The 18,968-nt window shown below is 62.4% G+C and overlaps 2 protein-coding genes across 4 annotated transcripts in view; one reads left to right on the top strand and one right to left on the bottom strand.

Moving 5' to 3' along the window:
* ARTN (artemin) overlaps positions 1-7,734 on the top strand; it is a 71,497-nt gene extending 63,763 nt beyond the window's left edge. Inside the window, exon 6 of the transcript XR_011680635.1 lies at positions 7,713-7,734. The gene's annotated coding sequence lies outside the window, so the exon portion shown is untranslated. The remainder of the gene's footprint in view (positions 1-7,712) is intronic.
* On the bottom strand, positions 79-17,403 carry SLC6A9 (solute carrier family 6 member 9). Of its 3 annotated transcripts, XM_071436543.1 has the most exons (14): positions 17,183-17,403; positions 14,610-14,765; positions 6,244-6,400; positions 5,957-6,088; positions 4,718-4,970; positions 4,506-4,638; positions 3,939-4,073; positions 3,753-3,856; positions 3,438-3,675; positions 3,215-3,349; positions 2,822-2,921; positions 2,465-2,565; positions 2,108-2,278; positions 79-1,892 (listed from the first exon to the last, which is right to left on the bottom strand). In XM_071436543.1, the coding sequence occupies exons 2-14, from the start codon at positions 14,637-14,639 to the stop codon at positions 1,680-1,682; spliced, it is 1,902 nt and encodes a 633-aa protein (XP_071292644.1). In that variant the 5' UTR covers positions 14,640-14,765; positions 17,183-17,403; the 3' UTR covers positions 79-1,679. The 3 variants fall into 3 exon arrangements, with proteins under 3 accessions (XP_071292644.1, XP_071292643.1, XP_071292642.1); XM_071436542.1 differs by lacking the exons at positions 14,610-14,765; positions 17,183-17,403 and adding an exon at positions 10,244-10,377; XM_071436541.1 differs by lacking the exons at positions 14,610-14,765; positions 17,183-17,403 and adding an exon at positions 10,232-10,377.
* Positions 17,404-18,968: the final 1,565 nt, after the last annotated feature.

An 18,968-nucleotide genomic window follows, 5' to 3' on the forward strand; every position in this document is an offset into this window, starting at 1 on the left:
ATTAATTGTGGTCCCCCACTCTTCAACCCCTCCCTCTCCCCCACATTGTTCCCAAAGAAGGGCACAGCAGGACACAACTTCAGGAATATAAATCTCATTAAAATCTAGGATACTTTAGAACTCTACACCAGGAGAGACACTGGCACAGGCAGCGCTGCCCAGGGACACTGGCACAGGCAGCGCTGCCCAGGGACGCGCGCGTTATTGCTAACAATTAGAGGTGAAGAGTAGCGGCGTGACTCGAGGGGCAGGGCACGGGCACCATGCGGGAACCTGCGCCCCTCGCCGCGGCACGACGGGGGGCTCGGGACGGGGAGCTGGAACATCCTGCTGGGGCTCGCCGCCCGCTGCTTCCCGCCACCGTGCCAAGCTGTGCCGTGTCCCTGTGCCAGCCTCGGGGCTGCAACATAGGGAGCACAGGGTGCTGGCTGGGAGGGGAGCAAGCGGGGTAGGAAGGGTCTCATCCCATCCCCCCAAATCAAGAGCTCCAAGCCCTTTGGCTGGAGCTGGAAGACAGATTTAAAACCGCCCGGCCTTTGCCAGTGCATCCTGTTCCACTAATACTGACTGGGGACTAAGCATCCCCAGATGGCTCGGAGCGAGTGGGCTGGTGCAGCCCTTCGTGTCTCCGCTGGTACCTCTTGCTAAGCAGCAGCTGGGGGAGGCCAGTCCATCCTGCTCCCCCTTAGCACCGTGGAGGGTCCTCCCCTGCCAGTGCTGGGGCTGCCAGGGAGAGCTGGACCTCATCCCTGCCTGGTTACCCCCCGGCCAGGCTTAAGTACTCCCCCAGCCTCCTGCCCCACTGTGGGGCAGGCAGCAGCATTGGGCTGTGCCCACGCTGCTTGTGGCTGTGCCCAGCTTTGTAGGCGATGCCTGGCCACCCAGAAGGGCACCCAGAGACCCCAGTGGGGCCACAGGGTGGAGGGGTGCATGGAGGGGAGCATCCCAGCTCACTGCCTGCACAGCCCCGGCGTACCGTGCATATGTGCGTGCCCACGTACGCCACATCTGTGCCCGTGCTGTGTCTGTGAGGGACACACACGTGTACACACGTGTGCTCTAAGTGCTTGTGTCTTGTGCCATCAGATCCCCCTGCCGGTGCAAGCAACATGCTTGCCCCCATCTCCCTGTGCTGGCCTTGTGCCTGGCAGCAGCCCTGGGTGTAACCATCCAGTAGGCTCTGAGCCACAGCGGGTGTGCACCCAGGCTGGGGGTCCCTGCAGTGCCAACCCCTCCCATGATGGCCTTGTGCACACACAGGCCGCAGGCAATACTGGCGTGCCCAACCTTGGTCCCACCCCATGGGAATGTCAGGAGGGTGCCCCATGGCAGGGCAGGCTGCCTGACTTAGGGAAGGGGGGGTGGGAGCCTGGGAGCATCCCACCCCCCCCATCCTGTGCATACCCCCAGGTCAAGGCTCCTGCAAAGTGCCTCTGGCTCCCAGCCCTCCCGGGGCTGCGCCCCCTCCTCTCTTGTCCCAGCGTCGAGCACAAAGGTTACCATAAACACGAGGGTTAACAAACGCCACGGGGGCAGGGGCGGGAGGGGTTAACCGGCGAGGAGGTGGGGGGGTCTCGGGGATGGGTGCTGAGAGCCCCCATGGTCCGGTGCGCCCGGAGCCAGGCTCCGCCAGCGGAAGGTGCAAGAGGGGTTAGAGGGGGTGCGGGGATTGTGGGGGGTCACAGTCTGGAGTCCTGGCTGTGGGCTGAGCCATTGCTGCCCTGCACGGGGGATGCAGCCGCTGCCTCACTCTGGCCCTTCTCTGGCTGCAGGGGCTGCACCTCCAGGTGGGACTCAGTGGAAGGGCTGAACGCCGGGGCGTAGCGCCCGCTGCGGTGCTCTGGCAGAGCTGGGCCCCAGTCCTTGCTTGCCTTGGTAGCATTTTTCAAGCGCTAGAAAGGGAGAGGATGGAGACAAGATTAGCACCCACCATACTCCCCTGCCCCAGTCTGCACCAACGTGCCAGCAGCTTCCAGGGGTGCACAAACATGTGGTGCCCTATGCACGCTGCCTGCACACAGCCACCGCTGACAGCTCCAGTGAGGTCAGGGACAGCCTTGATGGCAGCTCCAGGCGGGACACAAACAAACAGCCCCTGGCCACCCACCTCAAGCAGTGTGTCCCCCTCAGAACGGCACACTTTGTAGATGGCGTAGATGGGAATGCAGATGACGGAAGAGAGCGCCATGAGGAAGCCGATGCTGATGGCCCAGGTAGGGTAGACATACTCGTTGTAGGAGATGGGCCGGTACTGGATCACTGTGAAGACCAGGATGAACTGGGAAGGGATAGGCAGGATCAGCCAGTGGGGAGCAGCCAGCTTGCTCTGTACCCCCACAACTTCCTCACTGCCCTATTGCTGGTCTCCTGAGCCCAGCACCCTCCTCTCCAGGGAGTGCCATGTCCTGGTGAGCTCCTCACTCCCTCCTCCCACAGACCAATACCCCATGGTTGCGATGCTCACAAATATGATGGCAGGTGAGATGAAGCGCCAGCAGATCTGGAAGAAGAGTGGGGGAGGAAAGCCCAGCATCATCTCAATGTCCTTGAAGTAGTTGCGATGCCCTGGGGAGAAAAGTGACCATCAGTCCTGGGGGTGACCTGAGCCCCCTCACCGCCCACCTGGCTCCAGCCCCAGTGCCATCGTGGGGATGGATGGGACCCAGGAGCCTCTCCAGGCCGCAGCTCCTGATTGGGCAACAGCCTTCCCCCATGTAACACAGAGCAAGCTGCTGATTGGCCAGCTGTTGGGGCAAACCCTTCCCCATTGGCTGGCTAGATCAGCCCTACCATCCGATTGGCTGCAGGCAGCTGCACCTACCATAGATGTACATGATGGCCACACACATGATGCAGGAGATGACCACCAGGGAGAAGCTGGCGGCGTAGTTGTCCATTAGCAGGAGCCAGTAGATGCCCGCCTGGAAGACAGACACATTGGCACAGCTGCCCCTGCGGTACCACCACTACTGGCAGGGCACCAGCACAGCCGTGCTGACTGTGCTGGCAACACGCAGCTGGCACACCACCACCACCACCGCAATGCCTCATGCCAGAGTCAGCATGGAGACAATTCTGGGTACCCTCCCCAGTGTTGGCGTGGCAAGACCAGGCCCTGACTGTCACTACCATCACAGTGGCAACAAAGTGGACGTGGCTGCTGAAAGTGGCCATGGCAATAGCACCCCGTGGCAACAGTCCCATGGTCACCTACCTGTGTGGTGAGCGGGACGCCCAGCAGGAAGCCAGCCACAGCCACTCCCAGCGTTACGAAGGTCTTTTTGCGGATGATCCACTCATTGCCCACCTCATCCACAATGGCCGTGACCAGAGTCTCCAGCAGGCAGAACTACACAGGGGGCAGAGGGGGCAGCATGTCACCACCTTGGCCCCACCATGCCACCTCATCTGAACATGCTGGTCCCACCATGACCTACCTGTGTACCCAGCCCCAGGAGGATGAGCATAAAGAAGAAGAGAATGGACCACAGTGGTGAGATCGGGAGCAAGGTGAGGGCCTCAGGGTAGGCGACGAAGGCCAGGCCTGGCCCGTGGTCAGCCACCTTGGAGACATCCACACCCAGGTGGTTGGCCATGAAGCCCAGGATGGAGAAGATGACAAAGCCAGCATAGACGCTGGTAGCACAGTTGGTGATGCTGATGATAATGCTGTCCCTGTGGGAAGAGGAGTCAGGGCTGGCAGTGGACACGAGGGCAGAGGCAGGGCTGGGGGACTGTGGTCAGGCACTCACCGATAGCAGTTGTTGTTGAATTTGTTGTAGGAAGCCATGGTGATGAGCCCGCCCCAGGCACAGCCCAGTGAGTAGAAGATCTGCGAGGCCGCGTCACCCCACACCTGTGGCAGTGGGATGGTCAGTGCTGTGCTCCCAGCCCCGCTCAGCCCTGGCTGCCTGCCGCCACCCTTTGTCCCTGCTCACCTTGGCATTGAGGATCTTGTCCCACTGGGGTGTCAGGTAGTACATGATGCCAGTGACGGCCCCCTCCAGCGTGATGCCGCGCACGAAGAGGATGGTGAGCACCACATAGGGGAAGGTGGCCGTGAAATACACCACCTGTGGGGCAGCACGTCAGTGGGGGAGGGATGGGGGCAGGGCTGGGGACATAGGCAGGTATGGCTAAGGTGTGGCTGTGGACTGGGGTTATGGTCCAGAGTGTGAAGAGACAGACCAGGAAGAGAGAATATGGTCCAGGGAAGGGACTATGCTGAAGGAGGTGAGACCATGGCCATATGGGAGGAGCTGTGTCCAGAAGGGATGTGACCAGGTCACAGGGGTGTGGCCTTTCCCAGAGTGGGAGGAGCACATAGAGGGCAGGGACAATGCTAAAAGAGGAAGAGCTGTGCCCAGAAGGGATTGGGAACATGTCCACAATGGGAGGTTCATTAACAGTAGGGGTGGGGCTATGCCTAGAGGGGACATGGCCATCTATCCTGAAGGCATGCCCACACCCCCAGGGAGGGGCCCAGAGAGGGAGCACACAGGTACCTTCCCCGAGGATTTCACGCCCTTGATGAGGCAGAGGAAGACAACGACCCAGGAGACACCAAGGCAGCCCAGGAGGGGCAGCCGAACCTCGCCCAGGTTCCCGATGTCATCTGACAGGTTCAGCACATACCTCCTGTATGGGGAGGGGGCAGCAGCGTCAGTGGGGCCCAGCCACCACCACCTCCCCCATCCCTGATCCCAGGCCCTGGTACCTCCAGTACTCCTCGCTGGGGCTGGTGCGCTTCTGGGTGGTGTTGAGGAGCTGGGTGATGTTGAGGGCAGCCCGGCTGGAGAGGTTCCCGTCCAGCACCCCCACGCAGTCGGGCGTGTTCCAGGGGTTGCTGCAGTACGTCCAGGGCAGCACGCGCGTCATGGACACAAAGAAGTAGTAGAAGGCAATACAGATCACCACGTTGTAGTAGATTCCGATGTATGTGGACACCACCATCATCCCGTAGCCCACGCCTGGGAACAGCACCGGGGAGGGGTGAGCGGCAGGGTGCGGCGGCACGGGCACGGCGCACAGCACCAGGGTTGTGGCACGGGAGGAGTGGGCTGCATGCCATGCTGTCAGCAGCCTTGCAGCCAAGCTGCAGCTCAGAGCCTGGCTTTGCCACAGATGTGAGGAACACTGTGCATGGGATCCTCTACCTCCAAACGAGCCTAGTGGTGCTGAGCGTCCCCTAGGATACATGGCAATGCATACAGGCTGCAGGCAAACCCTTGGGGTCTGCAGCTCGAGAGAACAACTGGATGGGGATCACTCCTGGCTACGGTGACTTGAGGCCTGCAGTTATCTGGTGGCATGTGAGAGGCCACATGAGCACAGGGAAGTGCACCCCAGGCTCAGCATGCCACTGTGCAGGGCACACAAGAGCGTGTGCACGGGCTGGGGAGCACACCAGTAATCCAGGAGATGCACCTGGAGCAGGGTCCAGCCATGGCAGGGCAAGCATGTGGCAACAGCACCTGCTACCTATGGTCCAGAGAGACGACTGCAGAAGCATGCCCACAGCTGGACATGCCACAGTGTGTTCAGGGGACCCGAGTGGCCTCTGCAAGAGTGATGTGCTGGGGACACGTGTGGCGTATGCAGGGATGTGTGTGTAATGCCTGCAGTGGATGCCAGCGCAGGGCCAGGGTTTGCGCAGGAGATGCAGCGCGCGTGCAGGGGCACGTGTAATGCGTACAAGGGATGCCAGGCAGGCTGTGCAGGGCAGCGTAGCCAGGGAGGGCATGTGCACAGGGGACCAGTGCAATGCAGACCATGATCTATGTGCAGGGCATATGTGTGCAGGTCTGCACAAGCTGCAGGTGCCTGCACTGGGCCGTGTGATGTGCCAGAGGTGTGCATGCATCCCATGGTGTGTGAGGGTCACACCAGCTGCTGAGCACTGTAACAGCAGGTGTCCCATGCTGGCCTGTGCCAGTACGGACAGGCAACTCCTTACCTTTGAACATGGGGCTGACCCTCCAGACGCCAAGGCAACCCTGGCTGGCAAACTGCCCAAAGGAGAGCTCCATGAAGAAGAGGGGGATGCCGCAGAACACGAGCATGATGAAGTAGGGGAACATGAAGGCACCTGGTGAGCAGGAACCAGAGGATGAGTGAGCACTAACCACAGGCACGGCTGTGCTTCCCATGCCCTGCACCAGCCCAAGAAATACCATGTGAGGCTGGGGTGCACACCCCCACCCCTGCCCAGAGGAACCCCCCTCCCCCGGCCCCGACACCCACCTCCCCCATTGCGGTAGCAGAGGTATGGGAAGCGCCAGACGTTGCCCAGGCCCACGGCATAGCCCACGCTGGTCAGCACAAACTCGATCTGGTTGCCCCAGTTGCCGCGCTTGACGCTCTTCTCCTGCTTGCCCTGCTCCCCGGGCACGGCGCCATTCTGCGGAGAGATGCCATGGGATGTGTCAATTGGGGACCCCCCTGCTGGCCCCATTGGAAGGGTGACAGCCGCCAAGCGGGGCTGGGAGGTCCCCGGCATCCTTCCCCATCCCGCCCCCCTGCCTGTCCCCGCCGCCCGCCACGCACAGGCAGTGCCAAGGAGGGGGAGGGCAGCGGTGTCGGCCCCCCCATGAATGGCTCTGCCCAGAGCCCGGCTGCAGCAAAGGGAGAGCCTGCAACTCATACAAAGCAGGTCCAGGCGCCAGAGCACAAAGGGGCCTCTGTTCTCGTGCCCCCCCTCCCTGCGTCTAGTGAGAGAGGTCCTGCTGGGTGGCCACTGCCCACGACTGGGAGGGAAATTGTGGGACCCCCGGGTTGAAGCAGAAGCCCCTCTCGATGGGAAGCGAGGTGCAGTGACTAGAGCTGGCAGGGGCCTGGGTATCCCCCGGAAAAAGCACCCTGCTTCAGCCAGGGTCCTGCTGCCAGCTCAGCATTAAGCAAGGGCACCATGCGTGGGGCAGCTCACAGGGGGTCCCACGCAGTTGGGTCCCTCGGGTGGGCAGCCCCAGTGCCCAGGTGTCTCTCACTGCAGGGGACTGGGGGGGAAGGGGGGCAGAAGGGGGCAAGAAAGGGCGCTTTGTGCAGACTGCCACACAATGTGAGCTCACACCAAGGAGGACAACAAAGGAGATGAGTGCCTGTCACCACCGCAGGGATGGCACCCATCACCCCATGGCTCTGTCCCAGCACAGCCCTAGGGTCGTACTAATGTCCTGCATGGATGCTGTGGAGCTCTGGCACGTTAGCCTGAGGGTAGACGGCATTTTGCAATGCAGGGGTGCCCCAAGCCCTCCCCACCTGAGGCCAGGTGATGGATGGTTGCATGGGGCAAGGGTGCTGGTTGCCAGTCCATAGTCCCACAGCACCCATGCTCCTACAGGAGCAGCACAGGGAGCAGCAGCCCTAGGAGCCTGTTGGAACTCCACAGCGCTGGTCTCAGCACCAGAGACACCCCAGTACCCATGCCCACCTCCTGCCTCTCCCGCAGCAGCCCCCCACAACGGCTGAGGCCAGCAGCGAGCGGGCCGCAACTGGGAGCCGTCACTTTGTATCTGCTCAGGCCGGCGGGGCGGGCAGCAGGCGCGGTGCACCTAACCGTGTCATTTGATTAGGGCGGCACAGCCGGGACGTGATGCCCAGCGACTCCGGCACCGCGCTGCCAAACAAAGCCATCTGCTGCGAGCGGGGCCCGCACGCGCCGCGGGCTGCGGGGGGGCTGCAGGGGAGCAGCACAGGGGCCGGGGGCATCACAGGGCACTCTGGGCAGGGATGCAGGGGCAATACGCTGCCCTGCCCGGCCGGGGAACCGGCCTGCCCCCACCTGACTCTGTGAGCCAAGGGGCCGTCAGAAAGAAGCTCACAGCAGCTCCAGGTGCTGGGGGACCTCCCTCCCAGCAGAGGTGGGGTGCTGTGCAAGAACACGACTCAGAAGTCCCCAAAGCAGGGGACAGGACACTGGCAGTGTCCCCATGCCGGGGCACGCTGCCCACTCGAGCAGACTGATCCGATCGGGAAGCCTCTGATTAAGCTGCTTGCACTAACGAGGCTCTTAATGAGCAGCACAGCCAGCAGGAGTGAGGGAAGTGCTCCAGCCTCCCTGACCAAGGGTCTGGTGAGGAGACCAGAAACACTCTATGGCCCCGGCTCAGGCAGGAGCCCTGGTGCCCACGGGGAACCTCATCCCTGTTCCAAGCCATCACTCTGCTCAGGTGACCCTGGCTTCACTCCCAAGCCTCATGGAGCACCCCAAATTTGGGTTGCTTGGCACCAGTGCAATGAAACTGCCAGGCCTGTGCTGCTCCCTCCTCCTTTCCTGCAGCACTGGGCTTTGGTGCACTTGTCCCCAATAAGGGGGCAGCCACATGTGTGTCCATGCATGCACAAGCGAGCACACGTGCGCAAACACTTGCATGCTCACCCATCAGCTCGCTACACCCCCCCTCCCCAAATCTAGGAAGGTCATCCTGTCCTTTACACTCATTAACCACCCTCCCAACCCCACATGGTAAAAAAGGAGGTGGATAGAGAGAACCCAGACATCTGGGAAGATGAAACTCCCCCCTTTTCCCTGCTATGGGAAGGGGACAGAGCTGGAATGCAAAGGGAGAGCTGCCACCCAGCAACAGTGCAGTCTCTGGAGGGACCAGGTCCTGCTCCCAGGCCCCAGATTTTCTGTGCATGTAACCCAATGCAGCTTCAAAAGATGCCTGGCTTGGGTGATAACATCAGGGAGGAGGAAGGATACCACAGGCACCCCAAATGTCTCCAGAAGGGAAGTTCCAAAAGGGAATGTCCAAAACATCCCAAAAGGGGACGTTCGGGGTGCTCAGGGCATCCTTCTTCCCCCTTCCCCAGGGAACCCCCCATACATGACGGCCAAAACTTCCCCAGCCCAGCAAAGCAGGCATCATCCATCACCCTGCCTGGCACCAAGGTCTTTCTCATGCTAAGCAGCATCGACTCACACAATGACAGCTTGGCTGGGGTGCCCGGATGCGCCCCACTTCCCTAAGGGGCCCTGATTTATGGCTGCTAAGCTTGTGATGGTGGCAGGGTCGATAGTGGAAAAGGATGTCCTCAAGGGAGGCATCTCCAGCATGAACCCCCTCCTCTTTTTTTCCCCATTCAAACTGTCCACATGGGAGTACGCCAGCCCAGCCCTCTGTGGGGAACAAACCTTATCCAGCCCCCCTGAACCAGTGAGGGACCCCCAATTTTTCCAGAGGGTGCCCTGCAGCCTCCAACTCGAGGGCTGTCAGGGCTGCTCCTGTAATGCCAGCAGAGGGTACCAGTACCCCTGATGTCATCAGCCCGATGTCATTGCTCATTGCCATGGCAATGGCAACAAACTCACGGCTGTTTTAGGCAGGGGCTGCTGGAAGATTGAAAAATACGCCAATTACATAATTTCCACAGTAGTGGCTCTTCCAGGGCAAGAAAGAGGAGTGCAGGATGAATCCACAAGTGTCATCCCTGCATCCAAGGTTGCTGTGCGCTGTGCAGCCTGACTCTGCCAGCCTCACCAGCACATCCTAACTCTCCCTACCCTATCTCTTTGCTGCTCAGCCCCATGTTTGCCCCTGTCTCAGTGTAGCAGAGACATGTTGTAGGAGAAAAGGCATCTGGCACGGTGCTGGGGACAGTCCCAGGGCTGGGGTAATGCAATGATGAGGGGCACGCCCAAACCGCAGGACCTCCCAGGAGTATTACACTGCCTTCACCACCCCTCATTGCTGAAGGCTGTCCGGCCCCAGGGACAGCCCTGAGCACGCTCTGCGATCCACCAGTACTGCCCTGGGGTGCCATGGGGGAAACGGGGCAAACTTTGACATTGCTCACTGATGCCCATGAAAGGGAACAGGGGAGGGGGGGACAAGGAGGATCTTTGCTATGCTCTGCCCCTGCAGCACTGAGTTGCAACCCAGGTGCTGTGCACCCTTTCTGCAAAATCAGTAGATTCCAGGGATAACAAAAACACAACTGTCAGGCAATCTCTTTGTGCTCCCAACACAACTGAGGCCATGGAGGGGTTTGGTGCTATACTCTCCCCTCCCTCCCTGGAGCACCTTACATCAAAGGCTGTAGGGCTTGGGGGTACCTCTCCAGCATGCCATGGCACAAATCTACAGCTTCAGCTCCCCCCTGCAGAGCCACCACCCCAAAGACAGTGCAAAGGGTTTTGGAGACCCATGAGTGGTGAGGGGACAGCACTGGCATGGCCATCACTCCGCTTGGTCCGCCCCCCACTCTGTCCCCCAGATGCTGCTCTCACCTGCCCACTGACCTGCTGAGAGGGTCCGAGGGGGCCTGGCTGCTCGCAGCTGCCATCCGGGGGCCCAGGCTGGACGGCTCCAGGAGTCCCCAGCTTCATTGGCACCTCGGGCTCCGGCGCAGCAGCAGCCACCCGCCCTCCCGCCTTCCCCCGCCCACTGCCTCCAGCGCTTGGCACTGCTCCCCCCTTGCCTCCCAGCCAGGCTCGGCCCCCTGTTGCCCGCCCTGATGCAGCACCGGCACCCCACCATGCCACCTGCCCTGGCACCATGCCTGCCTGGCCCGCCCCGCAGGCACTGCAGGGCTCTGCTACCCCCCACGAGCCGTACCCCCACAAACCAGGTGCCCTCCCTGGCTCGGGTAGGCAGGGCAAGGCAAGGCAGAGCAGGCTGCACAGCGGGCTCAGCCCTGTCCCACTTAATGAGGCCTCATTAGCGGGGTCCAGCTGCTCACAGCCCTGCACGCTCCAGTGGGCAGCACTGCCCTCCCTGCGGGCACCGCTGCCCGTCTGGTCGGGGCCAGGAGCTGCTCTTGGAGCATAGCAGAGGATGACATTCCCTCAGAGCCCCCTGTTTCCATGCCTGAACATCCCAAGCCCCACACATGCATTCCCACCCCTATCCCATCATCCACACAGCAGCTTGGCCCTGCATGCCCAATCCCAACCCTGGGCATCCAAGGGCTGCAGGAACAGGGCACGGCCCTGCTTGGGGATAGGGGCACAGGGACAAACCTTTCTGCTGGCACATCCCCAGCCTGGTGCCATGCTACTTCACTCAACGTCATATTGTTGGTGACATCATGAGCCTCCATGGCAACCCTCACAAGGTCACTGCCCCGAGGGGGACCATCTGGCTGGCAGGAGGGCTATGCCACAACCCCTTCACTGCCCAGGCACCCCACAGCCTCCCTGCTCACCCCTCTGCCAGCGCGAGGTGGGACCCTGGTGGGGTGCTGTGTCCCATAGGAGGCCAGGCAGAGGGTGCCCTGCAGCCAGGCTCGGGGTGCCCCAGCTGCTCCCAGCCCTGTGTCCCGGCTGGGGAGCGTGGCCAAGGCGCCAGCGAGGCATGATGGCGCACGGAGGGCGGGGGGACGGGCGGCGCTTTCGGGCGACCATCTGGGGTCCGGGCAGCAGCGGCCGAGGGCGCACACGTGAACAGCACACGTGTGTGGGGTGGGCACTCCACCTCTCACATGCCAGCACCCAGGGCTTGTTCCTGTCCCCTCCTGCACCAGCCACCCAGTAGCTTGGGACATGCACCACCCAGGGGATGGCAGCACTCAACCATGCCCCCAAGACATCCAAGCCAAGAGCCACCTCATGCTGTGCCAGCCCCAGTGACCCCAGCCCAGTCCTGCCCTACACAGGGGCAGAAGGCCAGGCAGCTCTGTGCCCAGATAGCCTGCAAGGTATGTGGGCACCTTGTGGGCAACCCTCCATGACCCAGTTCAGCTGCAACACTTTGTCAGGGCCACCTGTGTGCTAGCACCATGTTTTGCCCTGGGCATGTTGCATCCCCTGCTCCTTAGAGCAGCCTGAGCACATCACAGCAGGACCCACCGCCCTGTCCTGGGGATGCCAGACCCTCTGCCAGCCTTGCCCTGTGGGAGCAAAGTGCTGCTTCCCTGGCAGCCCAGCCAGCAGACAGAGGGGACAGCCAGATGCATGGAGGCACACCGCTAGAAACAAAGGACCCTCACCTACCCGGGCATTCTGGTCCCCAACCTGACTGGCTCATGGTGATGAACTAGAGAGACAGGGGGGTGGTCCACAGGTCTTCCAGCCCCTCCCACGGCTGCAGGGTGACTGGGGTAGGAACAATGCCCAGGGACCTGTCCCAGTGCCACTATCGCCTAGCTGAGTGCTTCCCGACAGGGCTGCCTTTCTCTGGCCCCATTCTACCAGGGCAGACATGATTCTCCTGGGGCGTTCAGGCAGAAAAATCCCCCGCCAGCCCCCCCATTCCTGCCCCTTGGTATTCCGGGAAGGGCTCCCGGAGCCAAAAGCCACTTCCGCAGCTCCTGCCGCTGGTCAGTGGCACCGCGCCGCTGGGGGTGTCTGGAACAGGCAGGGACCCCCCAGCCCTTCCCCCGTGCAGTGCAGGGGGAGCAGCACCCCAGTGTGTAGTCAGAGTGGTCTGGGGTGACAGCAGGAACCTACCTGAGCTGGGCAAGCTGCAGCCAAAGGCTGCCTGGCCGTGCCAGCAAGGCAGCCCCGGGAGTCAGGAGCCACTGGCAATGCTGGAGTCTGAACAAAGCACCCCAAGGAAAACAAAACAAAACGTCCTTAAAGGCCTGGGAGGGAGAGGCAGTCAGACCCTCCCCTGTGGCTCACAGGGAGCCCCTCTGCCTAGCTACACAGGGACTGATCCAGCCCCTGGAGCTGTCCCACACTCCGTTGGGTATCCGCAGTCAGAGCATTTCTGGGGGTTGGGAGAAGTAGGCTGGGCACGGCCCCTCCCAACTGCCTCCAGCTCTGGAGAAAGCATTCAGAGCTTCACAGAGGCACCCAAAAACACAGATCCTGCAAAAGCAATACACATCACCCTTGTTCTCCAGGCCTCAGGTGACAGGTGGGGAAACTGAGGCACAGCTGCACATCACCCACCTGCTGCCTCCATCACCCCTGTCCCTCCCCAGGTGCGGCACAGCAGGCACTGTAAACCTGTCCAGCCCCATGCACTGCACACAATGCTGGGCAGGAGTTGCATGGTGAGAGCCCGGCTGGACTGGGGGTGGTGGGGGTGGGAGCTGCACCTGCAGGCAGGGATGAGAGGACAGGCAGGGACCAAACTTTATGAGGTTACTGGCAGGGCCCTGGAGGCAGGCCAAGGAGATTATGTTCCTTTCCTGGGACTCAGGCAGCTCAGTGGTCAGAACCTGGCCCACTGCAGCTCCTCCTGGTGCTCACAGGATGCAGGAATGGGGATGCTTCAGGAGCAGGGATGCTCTCACAGGAACCTACCCTTCTCCCCAGACAGCCCATAGCACAATGCCCTGTGCAGTGATATCCTCACACCCTGCAACCAGGGGAGGCCCAGGAAGAGGTCTGAGAGCCAGGGCGGCCAACACAGCACGTGTCAGGCCCTGTTGCATGTGACACCCTGGCCCTGGGGTGGGCTGGTCAGGTACTTCTGAGAAGCAGGTTAAAGATTTATGGGGAGTGGGTGGGCTCTCCAATGTCTGGCTCCTGACATGGGCGTCAGGCTCAGCCCTTGCCCCAGTGCGATGCTGACTGCTCTGGTCATAGCAAGAAAACATCAACAGCATGGAGCAATAGCAAGCACCATGTGCAGAAGCGTGTCCCCATGACAGACCCCTGACTGTGCCCAGATATATTCTCAGCACTTCCCTGTTACTAGCCTAGGGCTTCTCCAGAGGAAATCTGCCTTCCTATCCCACCAGCTGCCCCAAGCCCTCCTCTGTTGGGGGCCGGATGGGTGCTGGGCTGCCTGCTGCAGGCACAGCCAGCGGGGCCATGCTGGGACACACAAGCAGAGGAACTGTGTGCATGCTGGAAGCACTTGCTGGAGCATGCCGCTCCCCCGGCTCTTGGCTTCCCAGGCAAACCCTGGCTCCCAGCCCTCCAGCTGGAGTGTGCAGCTATTTCAGGAAGCCCCCCGGGAAGGGGAGGGCCCGGTGACCGTGTCAATCTCAGCATTCAGCTCCTATCCTTTGGGAAAAAGGGAAACAGCCAAGCCTAGCCTGGGGGCTCACCTGCCCAAGGCTGCACAGCATCCTGTCACAGGAACCTGAACTGCCACAAGCATGGGGCCATCACAGCCTTCCAACAAAGACATGCAGCGGGCACATCCCGCATCTGCCCAGAACACCAAATCTACCCCTGGCACAGGCAAGTGCACGGCAGCCCACATCACCCTGCAACGCACCGCTAGTGAGGATGGAAGGTCAGGCACTACACCAGTGCCCAGAGAAACCTTTGTCTGCCATTGCACTATCCTCAGAGAGCCCACTGGGTGAAGGCAAGGAGAAACACCCACAATGTGCCCCTCTGGGGGCACATGGCTTGGAGGAACACCTGCACCCTTTGCTGAACAGCAGGCTGTAGAATTGTCTGCCTGCAGAGCTGGGGTGGGTGATAATGCTGGGCAGAGCGCCTGAAAACAGGCGATAGCATCTCCAGGCACAACGAGACACCACACCCAAAGAGCCCCACAGGCAACAGGCTCATGGAGAGAGAGCATCAGCCTAAAACTCATCATGCTGGGAGAGCACCATGGTGCCCCAACCCCAACTGGAGAACCCAGGAGGGTACACCAAGTCCTACGACAGCCCCAGTGTCTTGCTCCCTGTGCCAGGCTCTCTGGTCCCCGAGGCAGTGGCGCACACCAGCCCGCTCCCCACACCCCTGCACTTACCAGCAGCCCCTCGCTGCACTTATCGGCCATTCCTGGAGGCTGGAGCACGGTGCTGGTCCCGGTGCTGGTCCTGTGCAGGGTCCCGTGCCTGCCCACTCTCTGTCACGCTGGCTGCGGCACCAGCACTAGTGTCCTTCAATCCACCGGCAGAGCAAGCTGGGCAGAGGGGAGAAGACACCAAGAGAGATGTGACTGGTGGGGTGGGCACATCCCCACCCCAGGCCTCCCCCTCCCTCCAGGAACCAGGGGGCTGTGCCAGGCAGGTCACTCCCCTCTACCTGCCCACTGGGTAGCAGGACTCCTGGCGGAGGACGCGGTGCCTGGGGCTGGGTGGGTTGGTGGTGGGGTCTCCTTCTGCTGGCTCCCAGCCCCTGCAGCGTCTCTGAACCTCCTGGCACCCACACGAGCGGCAGCTCCCAGGTGTTTCCCAAGAAGCAGTTAAAGATTTACCCGGTGTGGACAGACGACCTTGCGGACAGCTGGCTGCTGGCCCCCCGGCAGGTGGGCGTCAGGGGCCGCGGGCAGGAGCGGGGGCCCCTTGAGCTCTCCCCCAGCGAGAGATGAAGCTGAAGTGGCTGCAGCACACGACAGCGCCGGGACTGGGCGCAGAGCGGGGCCAGTGCAGGGCTCAGCTGCCGCGCAGGACACAGATGGGAAACGATTGCCTTCTGCCCCGGTGCATCGCATGCACGTGCAGCGCAGGGGGGCCGAGCCGCTGGGCTCTGCCGGGTGCCAGGTGCTGCTGGACAGTGCACGGGCACAGGCATCTGCCTCCCTGGCCCTCACCCCGCCCCAGCCTGGGGCTGCCGGAGGCCCCGGGGGAACACTGAGGCCTGACCTCACTGGAAGGGACGGACGCTCTTGCAAAACACCGGTTTGATTGTCTGTGCAACAAGCACTGGTGTTTGCAGATCCCACACCAGTGCTCAATAACCTTGTTGGCTGAAGAAGGACCCCTGACCCGCACTGAGGGTCCCCGACCACCACCAGCAGCAGTCAAACACCCCAGGGCCTATCCCCAGGCTGCCATGACTCTGAAGCAATCAGCAGAGACCTTAAGACATAAGGAAGGCGCTTGGGCAGTGTAGATAAGGGGCAGGAATCCAGGGGCTGTGGCGTGAGCCCCCAGCCCCTCCAGCACAGACAGGCTGCTGCCAGCAGATACCGCAGATGCTGCACCTCAGTGCCAATGCCCTCCTCAGCAGTGCCTGCATTTCCAGGGGAGCTGAGATGTCATTACTGCCACAAACCGGGCTCCTCACATGCCACAGGGACCTCTCAAAGGTGGGAGATGCAGGCTCAGTGGGTAGACCTCCTCCCCATCACACACCTACCACCAGCCAGCCAAAAACTGCCTACCCTCCTGCGGCCCTGAATTCACACCGGGAACTAGTCCCGTGTCCTGGGAAGGGGGAGTGCCCAAGGGGCCGGACGGCTGCCACTCCCCTCGGGGTCTGCCAGGTGCTGATAAGCCTCCATGAGCACTGCAGGTGCCGCTGGCATTGGCTCTCAGCCTGACAAGGACCGAGCGGGAAGCCAGCGGTGGTGTGGCAATGGGACGGATGCAAGGATGCCCGAGGCTGCATCATCCCCTGGGACAGCCCAGCAGGGACGAGGATGCAAAGCACTGGTGCCACGGGGTGGCTCTCCCACAGCTGCGCGATGCCGTGACAGACCAGAGGGCAGCGCAGCTCGTACCTAGAGCCGGCACAGGTGACAGTACCCTGGAAATGGGGACAACTGGGCACCCACAGGGGCTCTCGTACAGCATGTCACACCTCGGCGCGGGGACGCAGCACACGGCAGCCAGCAGAAGGCCACGGATGTCCGACCGAAGGATGGAGCCCCTGTCCCTTCTCGCCCGGCGGGAGAGCGGCCCGGTGCACCGGTGCAGCCGCTGCCACCTGCGAGGCCATTTCTTCCGCCAGCATCTGCCGGGCCCACCGCAACCGGGCTTCTCCGGTGCCCGCGGAAGGCGGGAAGCGAGCCGGCCTGCTGCCGCCATGCTCCCCTCCCGCACCGCGGGGGCGGCTCCGGCGGCGGCCCCGCGGGCAGCGCCCGCCGCACGGTTCCCTCCCGCCGCCGCCGCCGCCGGTGCAGTACGGTGGCGGGGGGGCCCGGTTACATCAGCCGCCACGTGGTGGCTGCTCCGCCGCCCCGCCCCGGCACATGCCCGTGGAAAATTACCGCCAACCCCCCCGGCCCGTCACCGAGCCGGGCCGTCCCGGTGCCCGGCGCCGTCCCCGGGAGCGGCGGCGGTGGTCCCGCACTGCGCGCCGCGCCCCCGCGCTCCGCCGGCACCGCGCCGCCGCGCCGCGAGAGCAACAGATGCGGGACCGCCCCGCATCCCGTTATCCCGCTCTTCCGCTCCCGACACCATCCTGACGGGTGGCCGCTCCCGGTGCCGCCACCGATGTCCCCGACCCCGCCGCTCCGGAGGCCCTCGCCGCCCTCGTCCCCTTCTCATCCCTGTTCGGCAGCCCACCCACTCCTCCTCCCGTCCCATCCCCACCGCTGCTACGGCTGCTGGACGGGCCGGGCACCCGGTGCCGGCGGAGGTGCGCGCCCCTTACCGTGCCCATGCCGACGCCCGGCCCCTCCCGCCGCGCCGGCTGGGCCCGCGGGGGCGCCGCTCCGCCGCGCCCAGCCCGGTGTCGGTGTCAGTGTCAGTGCCGGTGTTCCACCAGGCCCGGAACGGCCGCCGCCGGTGCTGCCGAGTTAATGAAAGTTTGGAGGTCGGTGGGGGCTGGCGCCGCCTCTCACCCCCGCCGCCGTGCTCCGCCCTCCGTTTCGCCGCGCTCCCCAGCGCCCCGCCTCGCAGCACCGCGCCTCGCCGCACCGGGGGCACCGCGGGCACCGCGGAGGGCGAGAGCGCACGCGGTACGGCGGGCGAACGGGCTGCGTATGGCACACACACACACACACACACACGCGTGGGCACGCGGCTACACACGGCACACACGGGCGTGCTGCACGCATGGACATGCACGGGCACACTCTGCACTTGGCGCACTCGGGCACGCACATGGCATACTTGGCACACACAGCATCGGTATCCCACAGGCATGTGGACGTGGAGGGGCATATGCAGGCTTGCACGGGCATGTGGTGCATGTGAAGGTACATGGGAGGTATGGTCATACAGAGGCTACCCCTGGGCACACACGCATCCCCACATACACACATCCCTGCCACACACGTTTTCACACACAGGGGAACCGCCACACGCAGCGTGCACTGGCACACGCCACACGCACACTGCCAGGGCACAGTGCTATGGCAACCCCGGGCAGCGGGATGGCCGCAGGCTCCAGCCAAGATGTGTGAAGTCACTCTGTCAGTTGTGCATGTGTGCCTTGTGTGCGTGTCTGTTGCACACGTGCGTGTCACACAGCTGTGTGTGCATGTCCATGCTGTGCATGCCACAGCAAGTGTGCTTGCTGGCACATGTACACACATGTATGCATGCAAATCTGCACACTTACCCCTATGTGGTTACAGGTGTGTACACATACAGTTGTACATGCTTACATCTGTATGCACACACATGTCGGGGGTATCTACATGTGTGTGCAAATGTTCATGCCTGTGTAGGCGTGTCTGTGCACGTATGGGCACACAGGTACGCATGTATGGGTATGTGGCACACGTGAGCATGCATGTACACAGGTGTGGGTACATGTACTGATACACATGTACCCATAAACATGTATGTGTGTGTATGTTTCCCCACACCCATGTGCTTGTGCACACATGTGTGTGCAGCCAGTGCACGCCCCCACATCCCAGGCCAGATGTTTCCAGTAATGCATGACGAGTGCGCCAGGGGCCACCCCTTGCTTGGCCTCTCGCCGAGGCCTCTCTTCCCTCCCCTCTCCATCCCAGTGGGCTTCCCACGTGCTGGGATGTGTGCCCGCTCTCCAGCACCCTGCCCTGCTCCCTGAACGCCTTCCAGTTCCTGCACCTCGGGGCCTTGGCACTGCACCCTGTGTCTTCAGGAAGGAGCTGTTTTGGGGAGCTTGGCAGGGGTGCAGCACAGCACCCCAAGTGCAGCAACAGCACAGCCTTTCCAACATTCCACTGAGAATTCTTTCCAGCTCCACAGCCCTGCACACCATCCCGGGGCTGACCTCGTAGTGTTCCAACCAACTTGGGAAGCATCCCTTGTCTGTCTGTCCACAGATCCCTGCTCTGTCCCTGAGGCCTGCTGCCTGGTTAGGGAAATCCTCCGCAGGGGTGGGGCAGTGATGGGGCGGTGCCCCAGGTGTGTCTGCCCAGGCCCCACTGCAGCGTGCTGGGCTGCCGGAAGGGAATGCAGACATTCACCACCACCGCTTTCGTTTTGTAAGTGTGGTAAAG

The sequence above is a fragment of the Agelaius tricolor genome, unplaced genomic scaffold, assembly GCF_023055355.1.
Source record: "Agelaius tricolor isolate 1412-34295 unplaced genomic scaffold, bAgeTri1.0.p SCAF_11, whole genome shotgun sequence".
NCBI lineage: Eukaryota > Metazoa > Chordata > Aves > Passeriformes > Icteridae > Agelaius > Agelaius tricolor.

Bases quoted from the DNA above. Each gene is read 5' to 3' on its own strand.
- SLC6A9 (XM_071436541.1), bottom strand. From the start codon at position 10,330: ATGAAGCTGGGGACTCCTGGAGCCGTCCAGCCTGGGCCCCCGGATGGC. The intron at 6,089-6,243 runs GTGGGTGTCGGG...CCTGCTCACCAG, and splicing joins CTGCTACCGCAATGGGGGAG to GTGCCTTCATGTTCCCCTAC. The intron at 3,676-3,752 runs GTGAGTGCCTGA...CTCTTCCCACAG, and splicing joins TTCAACAACAACTGCTATCG to GGACAGCATTATCATCAGCA.